Source organism: Carica papaya, chromosome 2, assembly GCF_054855325.1.
Source record: "Carica papaya isolate Zhongbai chromosome 2, ASM5485532v1, whole genome shotgun sequence".
In the NCBI taxonomy this organism is placed as follows: Eukaryota; Viridiplantae; Streptophyta; class Magnoliopsida; order Brassicales; family Caricaceae; genus Carica; species Carica papaya.
The window spans coordinates 29,050,086-29,070,658 of record NC_142310.1 but is presented as its reverse complement, the minus strand read 5'-3'; the positions used below and the strand labels follow the sequence as shown (position 1 = coordinate 29,070,658).

Below are 20,573 nucleotides of genomic sequence, written 5' to 3'. Positions count from 1 at the left end.
TAGTTTGAGTAGTAGTAAGTGGAATTTTTACAAATAGGAATTAGATTATCCCCAATTAAACATTATGTTTTTACTCTAAAGAAACATTATGCAGTAGTTTTATACATTAATATAGATTTAATAATTAAGTACATGAATTAATTCTTTTTTTTTTTTTTCAATTTTATTTTAAGAATAGACATAATCTAAAGTTTGACCTTATTTTTTTGACAAATTTATTAATTTATATTAAATGGAAGAAAACTAAAAATATATTTTTGAGAGATTAAGAAACATGTAATAAATGTAAATTCCACATTAATTATTTTATTAAATAATTAATACATTTAAAACTGTATTGATTGACAAGACAACCTTTAGACACATTAATCCATAAGTTAAAACATTATTTTTAATTATCATAACCCCACTTGCCATTATCATTCTTTTTTCATATAGATACAATTGCCTCACAAAAAACAGTAGGTAATTGATTAGCACAGCCTGCACCGTGATCCTAATTTTGTTTACATAACCAGCTAACTAAGACAAAACTACAATGTTTTCTGGTTACATTATCTCCTTTAAGTCAAAATTAACCTTACTAAGACAAAAATACAATGTATATATATATATATATAATCTCTTCTTATGTACAACATAAAAATGAAGGAACTAAAATACCATGGCCTGTAGTATTACTCAAATCTGGAGCTTCGGGAGAGAGGATAACAATTCCCAATTTCTAGATCAGCTTCAGTTCAGCACCTGATTTACAACGTTAGTGCCATGGCCATCTATTAAAAAACTACTCTTTATAATTCCATCTTTATCAGATGTGTGAAGTCAAAAGATGGAAACCTGGAAGCCAATGGCGCTCAAGGGAGACTCAACCCAGATTAAGGATCCCATTTCACTCACCTGAAACTGAAAGGACTTTGCACATGGCAGACAAATTACTAAGCAACTTCACCTGTAAAATGCTTCCAATATCGGATATCCTCAGTTTGTCCTTGGTATACGAGGTGATGTCCTGGCCAGCCCGGTTTCTAGACGAAGTAGAATGAAAAAGAAGGCATTTATCGGAGAATTCGAAGTACACTATCTAAATAGCTCTGGGAAAGACCACATAATGAACTTGGCAAAAATATCAGACTCCAGAAATTCAATATGAGCAGCCCGTCCTATGATAGTATTCAAGTTCCTGCCCTGAGATGACATATTGAAGTTGACATCACAACGCATGAAAACACGGTGCTCGGAAGAGGGAGCGTGTATCTGGTGCAAGCAATCATTCAGCATCTCCAAGAAGACCTTGCCCCTTATTGAATGGTCAGAAAAAGAAGCTTGGCACAATTCGATTCTGGCAGAATGGTATGGAACATAACCATCCTGATTATGAAAAAAAAAGCAAAAAAAAAATATATATAATACTATTAGCATACTAAGGAAAAGAGAGAAAATCCGTTACTATACAAAATAAATAAATAGATTTGATGAGTTATTCTGGAAAATTTTCACTAATCTTTGTTATAGCTAACAAGTGAGTTATTCTTATTCAATGTAGAAAGCTAGTTTTTCTCGGAGGTAAAATAGAAGATATTGGAATCTAGAAACTAGAATGAATAAGGAAAAACCCATAAACTTGGGTAATGGTTGCATTAGTTTTGATACAGCCCAACAAACAAAATTGCAAATCACATTTTAAAATCTGTCCCACATATGCCCAATTAGCCACCTTAAAGAATCAAATGACTTAGAGATGTTAAAGGATTTTCTGACAAATATATACAGTTGTTTTATTAAGAAATCTAAAGAGTAAACCCCAATGTATCCTCTAAAAAAGGATTAAAAGAAACTAATCCCATAGATTAATAAGAACTACCACCTCCCAAAAATTAATAAGGACTACAGCACCATTTTGGCTTCCAATGATTTCAAGAATAAAAATGACATTGCATATGTAAGTAAAATACTCTTTGGGAGATAACAGTTTCAAAAGCTACGGTTATGCCAAGAGATAAGTTTCCAACCAAAGAGATGTACCTGAGGTGAGGACAATAAGATTATATTCTTGAAGTTTTCAAATGTCTTCTGCTGAAATAAGAAAAGAAATCTTTGAGCACTTGGATAAGAAGTGAAGGAACTAATGTTAGTCTGACAATCTTCCTGGGTACTACATGGATATGGAACCATATCAAGTTTCTAAAAAAGATATTTTATCTGGTAATTTCCTGATAGAATTTCCTCTCTCAAGAGTCAAGAGGATGTGAAACAATATTATACTTGCAGTACCTTACAAAGTTTGTACAAGAAAGTGCCCTGAAGGTCAGGGACATCTGAGAAAGTAAGCTGATGAATACACTGTGCGCCCTTGAACTTCTTCAGCAGCCAAAGTCCAGAGCTAAATAAAGAGTTAGAACTGTACAGATACCCCAAATGTGGACCAGAAATAGAGATATATGTATATAGGTATCTTAAGTAAGGTTCCATGATGCTCTCTGCAGAAACAAAAAAGAAAGATCTTGTACTCAACTACAAACACATAAAAAGATATAGGTTCACAAGAGATGTTTAATACCTGCTAATGCAGTTCTTATGATGATATTTCCAATGGAATGCCCAACAAAACAGAGCTTAATATCCCTCAAATTTGCAGTTCTTGAGACTTTATCCATTCTCCTTTTTAAGAAAGATATCACTTCCTCAGCCAGCCTTAATCCCATTTCTCTGAAGTCTCCAGATGTTTTATTCTCATTTGCTTGTGACATGAGAGAGTCTATCTCGGGATCTATCAAAAGCCATTGATTTCTAAAAAGCCGTAAATCCAAGTGATGTCCCTATTGACATTTTAGTAGCAGTAAATCATCAAATGTAAGTCCATGTTGGAGGCAACAAGTCAAAACTACGAGAAAGAGAGAGGGTGATGGAAATGACTGCTCAGTTATGGCTGTGAGGTACTTCAAACAAACAAGGAACATAAAATAAAATCACCACAGAAAGCTGAAACATAAAAGCAGTTCTTCTTGGCCTAGCCATCATTCATTGGATGGAATCCTCCAGGTACAGACCAGACTAAACAAGGAATGAAAAGTTTGATAGACCATCAAAATGCAGCAAATATTGCAGCAATGTTTAGCTGTGTAGAAAGAAATGAGCATACAAGATTCAATTGAAGGACATCCTGACAGATAGAAATCACGCTTACTACCATTTGTATATTTCAGATAGTTTTGATGGTTTCTACTCTAATTTTCCATTTTTTCTGTTGGTTCTGTTAGCTGCCTCCTCCTTTCTTAACTATTTGCTTTTAGAAAATCATCCAAGAGAAGTAAGAGTTTTACTCAGTGGAGAAGAACATGCCTGGAATCCATGGACAAAAACAACTACTTTTAGAATACGATCTTTTTGTTGTGAGCTACCCCCAGTTGACTTATTTATAGCCTCAGAAATAGGTTTACTAAGTATGCTATTAGTGTCTTTCCTCCCCAAATTGCTGAAGTATGCATTTCCACCAGTAGCAGGTAAGGGTGGATTCATTGCTCGTTCTACAATTACAATAGGAATACATGAAGGATCGCCAAAGATGTGCATGTCTTGCAGTGATCGATTATTGATCTGCAATGTTAGTCATACAAATTCATTAATTCCAGTGCTGAAGGCATAGAAAGAAAAAGAAAGCACTGCATAAGTTGGATAACCCACCCTCATTTGTGATATACTCCGCCTATGTAATTCAGCACGCATAGCAGCACCTTGGGCAGGCTGCACAACGCCAATAAAATATTCTATAGCTGAACATTATTCTGTGAAATATTCCTGGAAGCTAATAACTTGGATATAGTTGTGGTAAAATGTGGATATATTCTTGATTCCAGCCAACTGTGTAGTGACAACATTGATATTATACACTATAATATTCTGTGAAATATTTTAAAACTTACATCTAAGCTTAACTTCCACAAAGTCAAAGCAGTCCCGTGACTATTGAGGTAGGAAGATTCATCAATCCTCCCACTCATAAAATGATGCGGCATCTCAACCTTAGAGTATACCATCCATATTGACCATTCAGCTCTCCGGTCAATAGCCCATGTATCACGCAGAAATGCCAATATCTTCCTTTTGTTAGCCCTGAAGCCAAGTAGAAGATCAACAGAGTTGTAATAGCCAAGGTGATGATTTAGCAGGAAAAACCCACAGGCACAACCTGTTCTCTTTCGATTTGAAGGAGATTCTAAATTGACAATTCGATGTTTAAATGGAAAAACAATGAAATGTCTATTGTTTCTACTGTTATTCTACTTCAAGATTCGAACACTACTTTATGTTCACCTTTCCTGTCAAATATTATACATGACCTTTATCAAGTTGGCCAGAGGTGAAATCGTGTTTATTGCTTCAGTGTGGGTTTGTCTGCTAGAGTATGTTAATTCCTTCCCGGACTTGCCTTTATGCATGACAAGGTTAATTTTCAATCAGAGGATCTGAAATATCAGGACTTGCACAAGAAATACACAGTTAAGAAAAATTTTGTTACTGAAAAAGAACGAGTGCAGAAGACACGCTTTGGAGTTCAAAACAAACAAAGCTATCCTTTGAGAAAAAGCCTTCAAACTACATGCACAACCATTAAAATAACAATTCATTCCACTCAAGAAGTGAGATAGATTCCCATAGTGCATCAATTGATTCATTCCACTACAATAATAGTCTTTTAGCTAAATGTCCTTACACTGGATATTTCCGTGAAAGAAATTAATTGCAAAGCTAATGAAACCCAACTACTCTCCAGTACATAACTAGAATGCAAAATTTATTAAAATTGATCATATGTTTAGTTATCTGAGATATGTCGATTTTCTTTTTGGGGGATAAAAGAAGAAGATTTACTAGCGAAAGAGAAATACAATGCAAAACTGGAGGATAAGAGACCCTCCTCAAAGAATCATGGAAACAAATGAAAAATAGTTACAAAATGATTCCACCGTAGGAGCTACTTATATTAGCTTCCCAGTTTTGATGGAGTGATTAGATATCAGTATTGTGATAGTTTCCATGTGCTTAAAGCACATAGGGTTGCCAAGAAAGTAGCCCTTCCCCGCAGCTTGTAGAATGATGTGTGGTAGTCACTAAAAATCCAGTGGTTCTTAGATAGCCATAAACAGAATAACCCAGAAAATAATGCCTCTTGCCAGATAGGCTTTGCGTCACTCCTAACTGACTATTCACAGATTCTGGATATGTTGATTATTCTAAATAAATACAAAGCCAGAAGCTACATGAGCACATATCCAATAGAGCAGATCAGCAAATTGACCTAACAGATCTTCCATATTACTGCATCAATAATCTTCTAGAAATTCAAGTCTAGCTTATCTGCCATTACTATTTAATATGAATAGAGACAGAGACATTTTAGTAAAGAAAATTACTACAGCTACTGACTATTATATCAGAAAGCCATGTTAGCTTACACATACTTAATACATATTATAGGGAATTACAGTTTGATACCATTGGTTGTGATAGTTTTTCAGATCTAATATGTAGTTTATCTCTAAAAAATTCAATATATGTGGATTGACTATTAGTCATGTAATATAATACTAGTAGTTCAAACATGCTGATGGTTTGAATTTTAAAAAATCTGACATGTGGAAGACTCATATCAAGATCATCTAATATTTTTTTTCAAAGTTTTATCAGTTTTGCTGTACTCAAACATTCCTAAATATTTTCCACTCCTGAACCGTTTTTTCTTTCAATTTTTTGTACTTTAAGTATTTAATTTTATTTCTTTTTTCCAAAAAAGTTTTTGTTTATTCAGCTTTTTCAACTATGAAAGTCTAAATAGAGCTGCCACCGTCAAAATTTTGAAATCTAGACTATCTATGTGAAAAATTACCTGTCTTCTATTAACTAAGGTTAAACGTCCACTTGTCAATTTATTTAAAATCCAGACGATTCATGTATCCAAATTAATGGTTTTCTATTTACTGACTAACGGATAAACTACAAGAACTGAAATTGCCAAAAAAACCACATGCACTGAATTTTGAAAACCTCAGACCGTAGGATATTAAAGTATACTTTGCCCTACACTATATATAGATATATGCGTACGTTTATATACATGTTCTTTTCTTTTTTTCTCAGGGAAAATGTTGAACACTGAAGATAGCAGAATTGTGTATGAACAATATGCTTGTCTAACAAGCAACATCTTAAAAGATAGGCAATCATTGAATCAAATTTAGTCAATTTATAGTGAATCCATACCTGTGGAAAGTAAAAAACATCTTCCATAGATATGAGAGCTGATCGCCAAGGATGTTAAAAGAGTTTACTATATCATTCCCAGACATGGAATGAGTCGATTTATCATTTTGAAAACCAGTCATAGCATCTGTTTTCTGTCCAATGGCATGAAAAAGTTTAAATTGTTAGCTAACCAGTTTTACAAACTTTTCTAACAGAAAAAAATTAGAGGTTATATGAAAGCTTAACTTCACAGGGAAAGTAACAAGAACAATAAGCAGTACCAATTCATAGTTCCACACAAAAGAAATCTTTCAAATCGAAGTATAGAAGGATATCAAAAAAAGTCCCATTTGCTCAAGTTAAGTAAAAGACCTGAATGCCATTTTGTGGCTTGCTTGAATGTTGTACTGAAACTCCATCCACAAGATTGAGCTTTATGGCATCCAGCTTGGAAGTCAAATCGCTTAAATCAATTGCTGTGTTGATTGATTTGCTTATTTCTTGCAAATCTCCAAGAAGTAGGTCATGGGCAGCTATTAATGCTTTAATGATAGCAACCTGTTTGCTATCTACAGGAGCCACTTGACCAAATGACATGTTGGTCGTGGAATCTGACTGCAAATATTGTAAAGGACAATGTATGAGCAATCATAGATCAAATTAGCTGAATATTGAAATCTGAAAGACCTTGATGAAAAAAACCTAATGTAACATATAGCATCTCCAAGGAGGACATACAAATACCAACAACTACCATGTATGTTTGTCATGTTAGTGCCAAGCCCACTGTTCTTATCTCCCTCTCTTGGATTGAGTTCAGTATCAAAATATTTTAATTTTCTGTACAAGAGAATAAGGTGACTGACCAATCATTCCATTTTTCTGGACAACAATATTTAGATCTAACATGTAGCACTAGAACTACATAATGTTAATTCATTGTTTTCCCTAGTCTGTCTCCTGCTTTGGAGGCAATATTCAGGTTCACATCCATACGAGTAAAAACAAGCTGCTTGTTTCAGCACAACATAGATTGGTACGGAAGGAGCCAACACCCCTTTATTATTGATATGCATCTGTAGCAGGTGTCATACAAGAAGCAATGTGCTTGTCATCCTTAGAACATACCATGTCATGATCAAGCTAATGTAAGTGACTTCATAATCAAGATAATGATCATGCAACCTCAGAACATACCATGTCATAAAAATCAGGAAGCTGATTCCTTCCTTTGCCTTTTTACTTGATAATTTTTACTACATACTTTTTTTTACTTCAGAATTACATTTGTCAAATAATTACTGCATGTAATCAAGACAAGCAATGTAGAAAATTTAAACGATTATGTAAAAAAACCCAATGCAGGGAAAGGTTCACTAACAATATGGTTCACAACGACGAACGTACTTGATTTGGGCCATCAACATCCTCTGAAGAAACAACTTCATCAGCACATTCATCACTGGAATAGTTAAACAAATCAAGTTATTTAAGAAAATAGAAAAGCAACCTATAATATTATTTGGCAATCAAGGGTAGTGCAATTAGTCCAGAAGAACAGGAAATTATGCTCTAAGCAAAAGAATGGGATTTTGACCCTTACAAACCTGGGTAGCGTCACTGGGGGCAATGAAGTGCTTGACGTCAATAGACTAATGTGTACACTTACATCCACAAGAACAGCATGAAAAGAATCAAAACAAATGGGGCAATATGAATGCAGTCCCAGAAGAGCTTTAGAAGGAATTCGATATTCGTGAACTGCAGCAGAGCACATATCCTGAGAATCTAGGAATTCAGAGCTGCATACAGTTTTCCCAGTCACCATATGAGTTTCAAGAAAGTAGTTCAGTCCATCAGTAGTAGAGTTCATAAATTGATTGAAATAAGCAAACATTAAGCAAATAAGTTGTTACTAACCCGTGTGCCAACATAGGGGAGTACATTAGTTCAAACTTCAAAATAACAGCAGATGTTGATGGACCCTGAAATTTTATGCTGCATCAGTAGCCAAGAAATTTATGAGCAGCATCGTTGTCTAATCACAAAAAGAAACACGCATAGACGTAGTAATGAATAAGAGCCAATAGAACCTTTTGACTGCTATACTTTTCATAACCACACTAAACTGGATTTTTAGGACTAGCACTAATTATGGCAACATTTGTTCGTCTTTTCCAAAAAACCACCAAAGTTCACATGATGAAGATTATAGTAAGGCTAATGTCGTGATGTTGACCATCTTATGTAGGAATTTGACTTCTTGTAAAAGTCCAAGTCCCGTATCTTCAGATAAATCTCTCTATAAAGTATAATCATAATTGACTTCCACAACTGAAAGTTCTTTTCTTGTTATGGCACTGATTTGTATTTAGTTTTCGATTAAAACTTTCTTTAATTTTCTTTTATATATATTCAGCTATTGTAAGTTAAATATCATGAATAAGAATTCAGAGAATAAAAAAATTTAATTACAAATTTTCATGGTCTTAGAGCTAAATAAATCCTACACCCAGTTTCTCAAAACTTTATACCCAACCAGTCCAAAACCCTTCTGAAGAAAAAGCATTGTTCACTAACTGGCTGCCAGATTGACACTGCTACCACCACCAGCTCCAGAAGGTCCCGAACGGCCGACCCCGGAAGGGCCCCAGCAATCAGAAACAACCTTACTCCTCAACACAAGCTCCCACAGCAGCGGCCTCTCACAAATCCAGAATTCTATACAGACGTGTCCTACACCGGTCTCTAATTTGAGACCAGTGCCTCTAATTGAGCTGCATGCCAAACAGCTGCCGCCATTTGGTGACGGAAAGCCGGTGTGTGAAGCCCACACGACACCAGCTGCAAATAGACCATGTGCAATCTACTTCTTTTTTTGCTGATGATCAAATACGGAATGGCCACGACAAGAACCAATGATTTCTTTGAAGTTACATCTCGATTTGATGGAATTATTTCCACCAAACAATCCGAATCGAAAGCCACTTTCCTATCACCAGCCACGAGTCAAATGGAAACAACTACATTCAATAGTCTCAATCGGCCAAAATGTTTATTTGCGGAAGAGGGAGAGAAGGATACTTCATCGGAGAAGTCACTCGACCAAGTGCCGAAGAATCAAAGTTCTGAACTTTGGAAGGTCGAGAATAATGTGGTCATGTCGTGGCTGATTAACTTCATAACAAATGACATCAGTGAGAATGTCTGGTTGTATGGGACGACACACGAAATTTGTGAAGCAGCCAAGGAATTCTATTTGAGTAAAGAAAACACTTCAAAAATTTCTGTTGTTGAATCTAGCCTCCACGATTTGCAATAAGAAGATCTATCCATAACCCAGTACTACGGAATGTTCACCCATCACTGACAACGGCTCGATTAAGTTTAGGAACTTGTGTGAAGCTGTCTAGATAATGCAAAACAATACAGAGAATTTTGAAAAAAAAAAAAAAGAATTTTCAAATTTGTCATGGGTTGAATAAAAATCTAGATGAAGTTTGGGAACAATTCTCAGAATAAAACCATTACCTAGCATCCGTGAGGTATTTACCGAAATAAGGAAAAAAGAAAACAGAAAAAAGATAATGCTGAGATATGGATTCACAAGTTCTACTATTAAGCAAAACTTTGTCTTAGTTGTTAGGTGTCCTCATCCCAATTCAAACAACTAGCTAAAAAAGGAAAGACCAAGTGTGATTATGCAGAAACCCAGGTCATGCTCAAAACAATTGCTAGAAAATTCATGAAAAAACAGTTGATTTAAACCACAAAATCAACTGCAGACAAAGAAAGTGAAGGAAATCATGTCTCTATTGATGAAGTTGTCTCCACTGAGGTATCATACCCATTCAACAAAGAGTAGATAGAAACCCTTCATAAAAATGTTCCTACATCAAATATCTATAGATAACAACGCAGGATTTGGGAAAATAGCCCAAAAAAATAATTCTTTTAGTGCTCTTAATGCCATTTTAGGAAGTCAAGAAACTTGGGTCATTGACTCAGAGGCATCCAACCACATGATGGAAAATAAAATATTATTCCAAAAATATAATTCATATAATTTTTTTTAAAAGAAAAAGTATAAATATGTATTAACAGGGTACCAACAGGGGTATCACCCATATACAAAAAATTTACAAGATTGTTAAGGTATCAATAATATCCTCAAAATCATCATCCATAATGATGTCATACCCCAACACAAAAAATTCAAAATAATTAAACCATTTATCTCTCAATCTATATTTTCTAATCTCTAAACCCTCAAACGCTCTCATATTTATTTCTTTATAAATGACCTTAAAAATGGTCAAGGGAATTAGTTTTACAAATCTTTTTTCAACCCTACACCACTCTATGCCCAAATCATGTCTTTAATAGAATCCATTGCCATCCATTTAAGGCCTAAAAGACCATATACCATGAACCATAGATCATAAACAGCAGGGCACCTAAGGATAAGATGATTGCATGATTCCTCCGCCCTTTTACAGATAAAACAGCCATTAACCAAAATCTGACTCTAAGCCTTCAACTTACCTAAAGTCAGAATACTCTCTCTGCAAGCCTCCCACGCAAAGAAAGCAATTCGGGACGACACTTTTGATTTCCAGATCTGAGTGGATGGGAAAATGGAAGTGCTGGCCGGATCTTCGCCAACAATATGCTTGTAAAAAGAACTCACAGAGAATCTCCATTCTTATTAAGCTTCCAAAGTAATTGATCCAGCTCATTGTTAATCTGAAATTGTGATAGCATACGTAGAAGCTCTTCATAATCTCTGATTTCCCAATCGTTTAGGTTTCTGATGACATTTACAGACCAGGTGCAGCTGCCATTGTCTCCACATACACCTCCTCTACCAGCATATTTTTTGATTGGCAAAGATTCTCGAAAATCTGTTCTCGAGACAACCGCCCTCCAGCCACATATCATACCAAAACTGAATTATGTTACCTCTACCCAGCTTCCATTTAATGCATTCCATGAATCTTGGCATCCCTTCATGATATTCTTCCACATACGTAAGCCATGACCCCTTCACTCCAATCCCCCGGCCCTCTTCACCTCAAAACCACTCCATCTTGCCTCAATAACCTTCCTCCACAGTTTTCCATCTTCCTTCATAAACTTACACAACCATTTAAATTGTAGAGCCACATTCATTTCGACCAAGGACCGAACTCCCAAGCCGCCCGTTTTGAGAGATTTCTTAATTTCAGACCATTTAACCAAATGATACTGTTTTTTCTCTTCCCCATCACCCCAAAAGAAACAACATTGAATGGTTTCCAATCTTCTTGCAATGTTAACCAGTATAGTTAAGGTAGTAAGGTAGTATATAGGAAGGTTAGTAAGTGTACTCTTTATTAAAGTGTGTCTACCACCTTTTGATAAAAAATTCCTCTTTCATCTCGCAAGTCTACTTTCAAACATATCGATCACTGGTTCCCATGTCTTCTTATCTTTATATTTTGCTCCTAGGGGTATCCCGAGATATTTGATGGAGAATTTTGCTGTTTTGCACCCAATACCCTTGCAATACTTTTTTCATCACCTTTGTTCCCAATCTTGACCAATTCAGATTTGTTGCAGTTAATATTAAGACCTGAAACTCCTTGGAAGCAAGGAGGATACATCTTATATGTAGCAAGAATTGTTTTTCTGGTTGACAAAACAACAAAGTATTGTCAGCCAAAAAATAGGTGTGAGACCTCCATAGAATTTTCACCACTGCCTACAGACACTCCTCAAATAAGCAGAAGTTCTTTTGCCCTGTTCATCAACCCGTTCAAAACTTCCATTACAATAATAAATAATAGCGGAGAAAGTGGGTCCCTTTATCTCAAACCTCTAGATCCCATGAAAAACTTTGAAGGCCACTATTGATCAGAACAACAAATGAAGTAGTAGTCATACAAGAGTTCATCCACAACCTCCATTTTTGCCCAAAACCCATCCTATTCGACATATAATCCACAAAGTCCCAACACACATGGTTATATGCCTTCTCCATGTCAAGTTTACATACCAAGCCATCTTTTCTACCCATAACTAACTCATCAACAACCTCATTTGCCACTAGAATAGCATCTTAGATTTGTCTTCTTTCCACAAAGACGTGTTGGCAATCCCCAATCACTTTCCCCAAAAATTTTGTAAGTCTTCCCGCCAACACTTTCGCTATGTGTTTGTAGATGCATCCCACCAAACTAACATGTCGGAAGTCACAAATATTTTTAGCACCAACTTCTTTGCAATCGTTACTAGGAAAAGGGGAATTTAAAGCACGCACAAACTTCCTAGTTTCATGCATCTCATGGAATATTCCCATCACATCATCTTTAATCACATACCAATAGTGTTGGAGGAATTTCATATTGAATCCATCAGGACCCGGGGCCTTGTCGCCGTTACAAAGCTTCAGACAAGTATGTACATTTCCTCTGGGAATATAATCCATATAATGAGAATCACAATGTAAAAATAGCAGATGGATCTCACTGTGGTTAAAATAAGTGATATCTCCATTTCAAAGGAGTTAACCTTAAAGGGAGTACTCAATGCACCTAATTTGTGCTGCAACTTATTATCAACAAGCAAACTTACCTAAGATCATAACTTGTATTGCTAAATTTTCCTCAAACTTATGTGAATTTCAGGATATGGATTTGAGGGAGACAATTGGCAATGCTAAGGTATACATCATGCACTTTCTCTTTGAAGATAATAGATTTTTCAGGAGATAATCTCATTGAAGATAATAGATTTTTCAGAAGACAATCTCATAATACAGTATGTAATGAGTCTTAAGATAGTCCAACATAGAAAATTTTAATATAATTCTGGTTATGGCATTATCTATTGGAACACTCAAATTTAGTGTTGAATAAGATATTTTTCTATTTTATTATTTAAATTACTTTATTATTTAATTAGGTAATTTAATAAAGTTAGAATTCTAGTAAAATAGAAATTTCTCTATTAGTAGAATAGGTATTGTATAAACACCCAGGTGTAACCTAAAAAGTGAAAATAAAAATTATATTTTTTCTCCAAATTCTACATAGTATCAGAGCCAAATTAAGGCTATTCTAGAACTTTTTTTCAAAACTCTAAAATAGCAAAATAGCCTGAGTAGAAAGACCCAGATCAGAAGAGAGGGAGATTAAAAGAAGAGAGGCCAGAGCAGAGGAAGGAAGAGAGCAGCTGGCCTCCACCGGACATAGAGCCGCGCAAAGAGAGAGCCTCAAAATTCATCTTCTTCAATCGCGCGCAGAGCTGCATTCGCCTCAAGTAAGTTTTTCTTCAATCGTGCGCTAGGACGTGTTAATCCCGGGTCTATTCTCCTTCAGCTGCGCGTAGAGACACATGAAAAAACCAATCAACCCAGCTTCTTCTTTCGCCATGCGCAGAATCGCACGAAGACCTGCGAGATCTGGTTCTTCTTCCTCAACACGTAGAGCCCAGCAAAGTGGCAAGCAACCAGCTTCTTCTTCGCCGCACGCAAAGCCGCTCGATAGGAAGCTTTTCTAGCCGCGATCTCTACTTCACACAGATCTGCCTGAGCCGAGATGGGACTTGAGCCGAGCCGAACCTGAGCCATTTTGAGCCGTTTTTGGGTCGAGCTAAGCCGTGCTGCTGCCTAACATATTTGATTTTAGTTTGCAACTTGATCTGCAAGTTAGACATGAAAGATATCTCTTCACCAACTTGAGGGAGGTATTGAATAAGATATTTTTCTATTTTATTATTTAATTAGATAATTTAATATAATTACAATTCTAATAGAACAGAAATTTCCCTATTAGTAGAATAGGCATTCTATAAATACCCAGGTGTAATAACCTAAAAGGTGAGAAATAAAATTATTTATTTTTTCTCCTAAAATCAACACTTAATATATTTTCAAACATTACTTCCTTCTTTATTCAAAGATGAAAATGCGAAAAACTTTCATTGTAAAGTATTTCAATTACCAAAACATATTCGTTTATATATCTCATGTTGCCATACAAAACCTAAAAACTGTTTGCTATGATACATCGTGATGTATGGGAACCATTTAAGATTAATAATATTGTAGGTACTAGATGATTTATATCATTTGTAGATAATCATACAATAGTTACATGAATATTTCTCATAAAAAAAATAAGAAGTTGGTCATATATCTAAAAAATTCAACAACATAGTCCAAACTCAGATAAAAATACAACTGTGAAAGACAAACAACACAAAAGAGTACTTTGAAAAAGAGTTGGGTATGTATCTTGAAAAAAAGAGTGGATTATTCATCAAAATTAATGTGTTGATACATCTCAACAAAATGTGATAGACGAAAAGAAGAATAGACATCATTTTGAAGTTGTCCAATCTCTCATGTTCACAATTCAAGTTCCAAAAATTTTTATGGGGAGAAGTTGTTCTAATTACAATTTACCCTATTAATAGACCGTCTTCTTGGGTCCTTGATTTTCAAATCCCCTACCAAGTTATGTTTTAATACTTTCCTACTACTCGACTTTTATGTATCTTATCTATCCAATTCTTTAGTTGTTCAACCTTTGCTTATATACGCAGCCATCATAGAAGCAAATTAGATCCCAAATTAATAAAATGCATAATTGTTGACTATTCATCAAATTAAAAAGGATACAAATGTTATCACCAGTTATTGAAATTTCTATAACTTAATGGATGCCATGAAAACCTACCATACTACAAAATTGGTATTCAGGAGGAGAAAAATATACAAGAATTCCAATTTTAGGATTCTACCATTGGATATCTTTATCATTCTCCAACTAAACATATTTAGTCTCCATAACACTCTAGATTAAGTTAAGACACCTAGACCTGAACCTACTCACCACACTAAAAAACCTTAATTTCGGATCCACACTAGAAGGAACAATTACTAAGAAAAGAAAGGGCAACAACCACCTGATCAAAGCCATGAATCCAATCCGAATCCAGATCCAGTGTCATTGAATATTTCAGATAATCGAAGTTCAGATCTCTCCCTCAATAATTTGTATGATAATAAACTTATTTTTCAAAGAAAATAAAAGAACATGCACTAATCATCCAATTCACAATTTTGTTTCATAAAAAAGTTTGTCATCAACTCATCAAATATTTCTTAACAATATTGATGAAATATAGATATCAAGGATGATACATAAAACATTAGAAGTACTAGAACAAAAAACTATAATCATAAAGGAAATTCAAGCCTTAGAAAAGAAGGAGACTTGGGAAATAATTGAATTCCCACTTGGGAAACACCTAGTCGGCTATAAATAAGTGTTCATAATCAAGCAATCATGGTGACGGTAACATCAACGAGTTCAAAACTAAATTAGTAGTCAGAGACTTTCTCAATCATACGGAATTGATTATAAAGAAATATTTGATCAAGTAGCGAAGCTTAACACAGTCCCGATATTAATGTCTCTAACCACTAATATGGATTTACCATTATTCCAACTAGATGTGAACAATACTTTTATTAATGAATATAAGGAAGAAATCTATATTGAGATACTACATAATTTTAAAAATCAAGTCACTAATAGAAAGGTCTGCAGACTCAAAAGTCTCTTTATGGACTCCAATAATATCAAAGAGTATGGTTTGAAAAATTTAAGAGGTTTGAATGTAATCAATGTCAACAGATCATATAATATTTTTCTTTCACGCATGATCTTTCAGGATAAATGACAATGCTCATTGTATATATTGATGATATAATAATTATAAGGGATGACATAAAGGAAATACTCAAACTAAAAAAGGTTTTAACTAAAGAATTTGAGATTAAACATATAGAAAATCCCAAATACTTTTTGGGAACAGAAATTGCTAGGTTAAGGAAAGAAATCTCAATTCTCAACAAAAATATATAATGGATTTTCTAAAAAGAAAAAAACTAGAATGCTTGTATGCAATCCAGCGAACACACCCATAGAACCCAACATTAGATTGAGAATTAAAATTGATAGTGCTTTAGTTGACAAAGAAAGATACCAGTGTCCAGTGAGTAAATTGATTTACCTATCATGTACCAAACCATATATCAATTTTACTGTTAGAGTGATAAGTCAATTCATTAATAATCCAACTGAAGAAATATGAACGCAATGTTTCGGATTCTCAATGTTGATTTTGAGAAAAAAAAATATAAACTCTATTTCTCGCTATTTAATTTGTTACATCTGAGATATTTATAGAATTTTTAACCTACTAATAAGGAAACTACTATTTTATCAGAATTCTAATTATATCGTTTCAACTTATTAAATAATAAACTAATAAAATGATTATGCTAGCTTGTCAAGTTGGTGCAATAATATCACACATGTCCAACTTACAAACCAAATTCTGAAGAGTCATCCTGTAGTTTACCAGAGGCAGACGCACACTGAGGAGTCAGAAAAAGGACCAGAGAATGCTGGTCAAAGAGTATTGTGAAACTAGAGGCGAATGCACGCGGAAGAGCCATAAAATACCAGAAAAGGCTGGTCAGAGCAGCTTGCGCACGAAGAGACTAGATCACAAAATCAAAGGTGGACGCACATAGAGAAGTCAAAAAAAGGACCATAAAAGGCCAGTCAGAATGGCTTGCGCGTGGAGAAGTCTGATAAGCATGGATATCGCGAAACCAAAAGTGGACGCATGCAGAGGAAGGCCTTTTTGTGCACAGTGCAGCTGGAGAGCCAGAGAGAGAGAACGTGTGTTGGGGAAGAAGAAGATCAGCAGGGGGCAGGTTGCGGGAAAGCCAAATCCGACCAGTTCCAGCACGATTTTCACCAAATCCATGCCGGATTGTGGTGGTTCCTAGTAAAATCGCAGCGGAATGTGGCAGCCGGTGGCAATGCATCTCTACTGTTGGTAGCAAGTAGAGTCAGTGATAGGTCCAATGGTGAATCTCTGAGTACCAACTCACCCAATTCCGCTATTTTATAGTTTGAAGAAAATCCTAAAATTAGAACCGTAAAATAGCTTTGTTTGACTCTGATACCATGTAGATTTTTGGAGAATTAATATTTACTTTATTTTTGATACTATTTATGTTATTACACTTAGATATTTATAAAATCTTTAACCTATTAATAAATAAATTACTATTCTACTTGAATTTTAATTAAATCATCTCAACTGATTAAATAATAAACTAATAAAATAATTAAATAATAAAATATGGTAGTCAACACTCAAGTATCTAAAAATGACAGCAGGACAATGACTGTTTTTCAAGAATGACTGGATATATTAACGTAGGTGGGGCTGATTCTATATCCACATGTGGATTTTATATATACATTTGGAGAAATCTACTTAGAGAAGCAAGAAGCAGTCCATGGTAACAAAGAGTAGTGTTGAGGCTGAGTTTAGAGTTTTAGTGCATGATATATGTAAAAAAAATATGACTACAAAGGGTATCAGGTAAATTGAGGATTCTCTCTTTAGAGCTTATGAAAGTGTTATGTGACAATCAATTCATAATAAGTATAGTAAAAAACACATTTCATCATGATCGAACTAAGTATGTAAAGATTGATAAACACTTTATTAAAAAGAAGATAGAGTTATGAGCAGTATCCTTGTGACACATTCAGTCTTACCACCAAATTGCAGATATTTTCACCAAAGTATTACTTAGGAAGACTTTTAAAGAATTGAGTTTAAAACTTGGTTTGCTCAACAACTTAAAATCAGCTTAAGGGGGTAGTCGACTTCCATAACTGAAAATTCTTTTCCTTTTATGGAACTAATTCGTATTTAGTTTATTGCTAAAACTCTCTCTAATATTCTCTTATATATATTCAGTTATTGTAAATTAAGTATCATTAATAAAAATTCAGAAAAAAAAATTAATTACAAATTTTCATCTTAATAGAGCACCTTTATTAGATCCTTGTCAAGAAAGGTAAAAAGAAAAAATATCTTCCAGATGGTTTCTAAGAGGAAGTAACCTTAAACAGATTATGTCAAATTTCAACTGGATTCTAGCCAAGAAAAGAATAATCTCTCGTGATCCCTTTAAGGAAATGGCCTTAAACAAGAGGAAAAGGGATCCAGGAAACCAAGCCATTGTATGCAGAAAATGTTTTCTGGTTTGGCTTGGTTTATTTGCTTTGCTCTGTTAGATATGATAATGGAATAACATATAGAGAAAAGGGGAACTACCTCATGATTACAAACGGGCAGACTGAAGGCTACCATAATAGATAGATAAACATCCTGCCTTGCATATTTAATTCTGAAAGGTCGTGTTGAGAAACTGTTGTCCGCATCATCAATTCTCCAAATACCATATGGGTCTTCGGAACCCATCTCAGGAACTACAGCCCAAAATATGAGATTAAAATTTAAGCGACCAAAAATAGAAAAACGGTAAACTAATAGAAAGGCAATAATATCCGTAATCTAATTGAAGCAAATGATAACTGAGGTTGCAAATTGGCTGAGATGTTTTAATATCGGCTTAAATTTATTCTAATACTAATCTTGGTTAACTTTCATTTTTGTTGTATGAAATAACTGAATTTGATGTAATAGAATATGTTTCTAAACCAGTAGAGTTCAGTGATGTGTTTGAACTTTTGATATTAGCTCAGTTGAGCTTTGCTTTGTTGTACAAAAGAACTTCGTACAAAAAATCTGGTTTCAAGCCATTAATAGAACATGCATTCAAAGCAAGTAGAGTTGAGTCATATGCCTAAATACATCCATACACACACAAAAAGTCTACATATATATCTTTATCTACATGTTAGTTATGTATCGTAGCGACTCTAGGTAAATTAGGTGATTAGAAAATTAGACCTAAGAACCATATTTCACCTTATACTTGAAGAAACAAAAATTTACTAAATTAACAGCTAAAGGATTAAAATACACTTGTTCTGAATAATAAAATGATTAAACCCAAAAAAGGAAAAAAAAAACAGCCTTTAACTTTTGACATCAAAGAGTCAACTCAAGTGGTGAAAAGGTATTCAACTTCATATAGCCAAGTATACTTTTTTATGTCGAACAAACAACAATGCAACGCATAACAAAAGATATTTCTGTACTAGCCAAAAAGCAATTCAATTTTCAAGTACCTTCATATTGAACAACTCGGGAAGGAGTTGCCATGAAAGCATGATTCCCACCGTCTTCCCATCTCAAAGTAATTTTAATCCGGTACCATCTTCCAAAGACAAACCCGAAAAAAGATAGGAATCACTTAAAAAAGCGTAAAAAAGAAGACAACCTTTTTTAGCTACCATGTCAAGCACATAAAAAATAAATAGAAAAATGTGAATTACCCTTGATGAAAAAGGTCAAGATTATGAAACCGGTGAATGTAAACGGCTACTTCATGCACGGTGTCAAGGGTAACCGGCGGCGGAGGCGGCGGTAAGACCCTGTCCGAGAGTGGCTGATTATGGCTGGGAGTAGGCAGCCTCTTCGTTGACCAATTTCTTTGGTTTAAACCAATGAACCATCTTAGTCTTCGAAACATATGTGGCGAACCCAGAAATCTCCACTACATTCACTAACCAAATCTCTCATCACTCTTCTCTTCCACTCAAGAATTCATCAACCAAAACGCCCATTCCGCCACTGAAACCTCAAAACAGCAAAACCATACCAGACCCAATAGCTTATTGAGAACACTAAGTTTGGGTGAAGATGGGAGAGAGAGAGAGAGAGAGAGAGAAAGAAGAAAAATTAAGTAAAAAACAGTGGAGTACAATGATTGATTGCGTCAAGAAACAGTCCAGAGAAAGGAATTAATGAAGGGCTTTGTCTATTTTTTTGTTTGTATTAATGGGTTTTCTCTTTCTTTGAGAACTGGACCAGGTTGTCCGATCGGTCACGACGCGCCGGTGAGTCACCTCCCGTGACTTTGCCTTTTTTATTTTTTTGACGCTCCTCTGCTTCCACGTTTGACGCTGAGTTGAAGACAGGTTGGTTCACGAGCTTAATCGGATAAAATCATATGGGTGCCATGATTAACTTTAAGATTAAATTCAGAATCTTTATCCTTAATCATCAATTTCGAAAACTAAGCGATCTTTGTAGGGGAATTACTAATCCTCCTGATAATAGTGATGTGGAGTCCAAGAAGAGAGAATCAAATCAAATTTCAAAAATTATATTCTTGATTAAATTTTAAAATTTATTTAAATCATTTATCAAGGCAACTAATAATAATATTCTATTTAGTTTTTACCATGGAATCTCGTTGTAAACATATAATTTTGTTTTTGTTCTTTCTTTCATAATTTTAAGGATAATGTTTCAATCTAAATAGTTATTTATCT

At 34.7% G+C, this 20,573-nt stretch overlaps 1 protein-coding gene across 3 annotated transcripts; it reads right to left on the bottom strand.

Annotated features, from left to right (window-relative positions):
- Positions 1-491: 491 nt before the first annotated feature.
- On the bottom strand, positions 492-20,313 carry LOC110823834 (uncharacterized). 3 transcript variants are annotated; one of them, XM_022054318.2, is made up of 15 exons: positions 19,572-20,313; positions 19,365-19,453; positions 18,445-18,599; positions 8,164-8,228; positions 7,851-8,045; positions 7,651-7,705; positions 6,616-6,858; positions 6,262-6,395; positions 3,924-4,113; positions 3,685-3,744; positions 3,343-3,597; positions 2,561-2,819; positions 2,275-2,480; positions 2,026-2,073; positions 492-1,371 (listed from the first exon to the last, which is right to left on the bottom strand). In XM_022054318.2, exons 1-15 carry the CDS (start codon positions 19,766-19,768, stop codon positions 1,081-1,083), a joined length of 2,442 nt encoding a protein of 813 aa, XP_021910010.2. In that variant the 5' UTR covers positions 19,769-20,313; the 3' UTR covers positions 492-1,080. The 3 variants fall into 3 exon arrangements, with proteins under 3 accessions (XP_021910010.2, XP_021910009.2, XP_021910014.2); XM_022054317.2 differs by having other exon boundaries at positions 2,026-2,076; positions 19,572-20,310; XM_022054322.2 differs by lacking the exons at positions 19,365-19,453; positions 19,572-20,313 and having other exon boundaries at positions 2,026-2,076; positions 8,164-8,241; positions 18,445-18,584.
- Positions 20,314-20,573: the final 260 nt, after the last annotated feature.

Coding starts and splice junctions, on each gene's coding strand:
- LOC110823834 (XM_022054317.2), bottom strand. CDS start 19,768: ATGTTTCGAAGACTAAGATGGTTCATTGGTTTAAACCAAAGAAATTGG. Junction 19,454..19,571: donor CTTGACCTTTTTCATCAAGG/GTAATTCACATT, acceptor TGTCTTTGGAAG/ATGGTACCGGATTAAAATTA. Junction 8,046..8,163: donor TCCCCTATGTTGGCACACGG/GTTAGTAACAAC, acceptor AACTGTATGCAG/CTCTGAATTCCTAGATTCTC.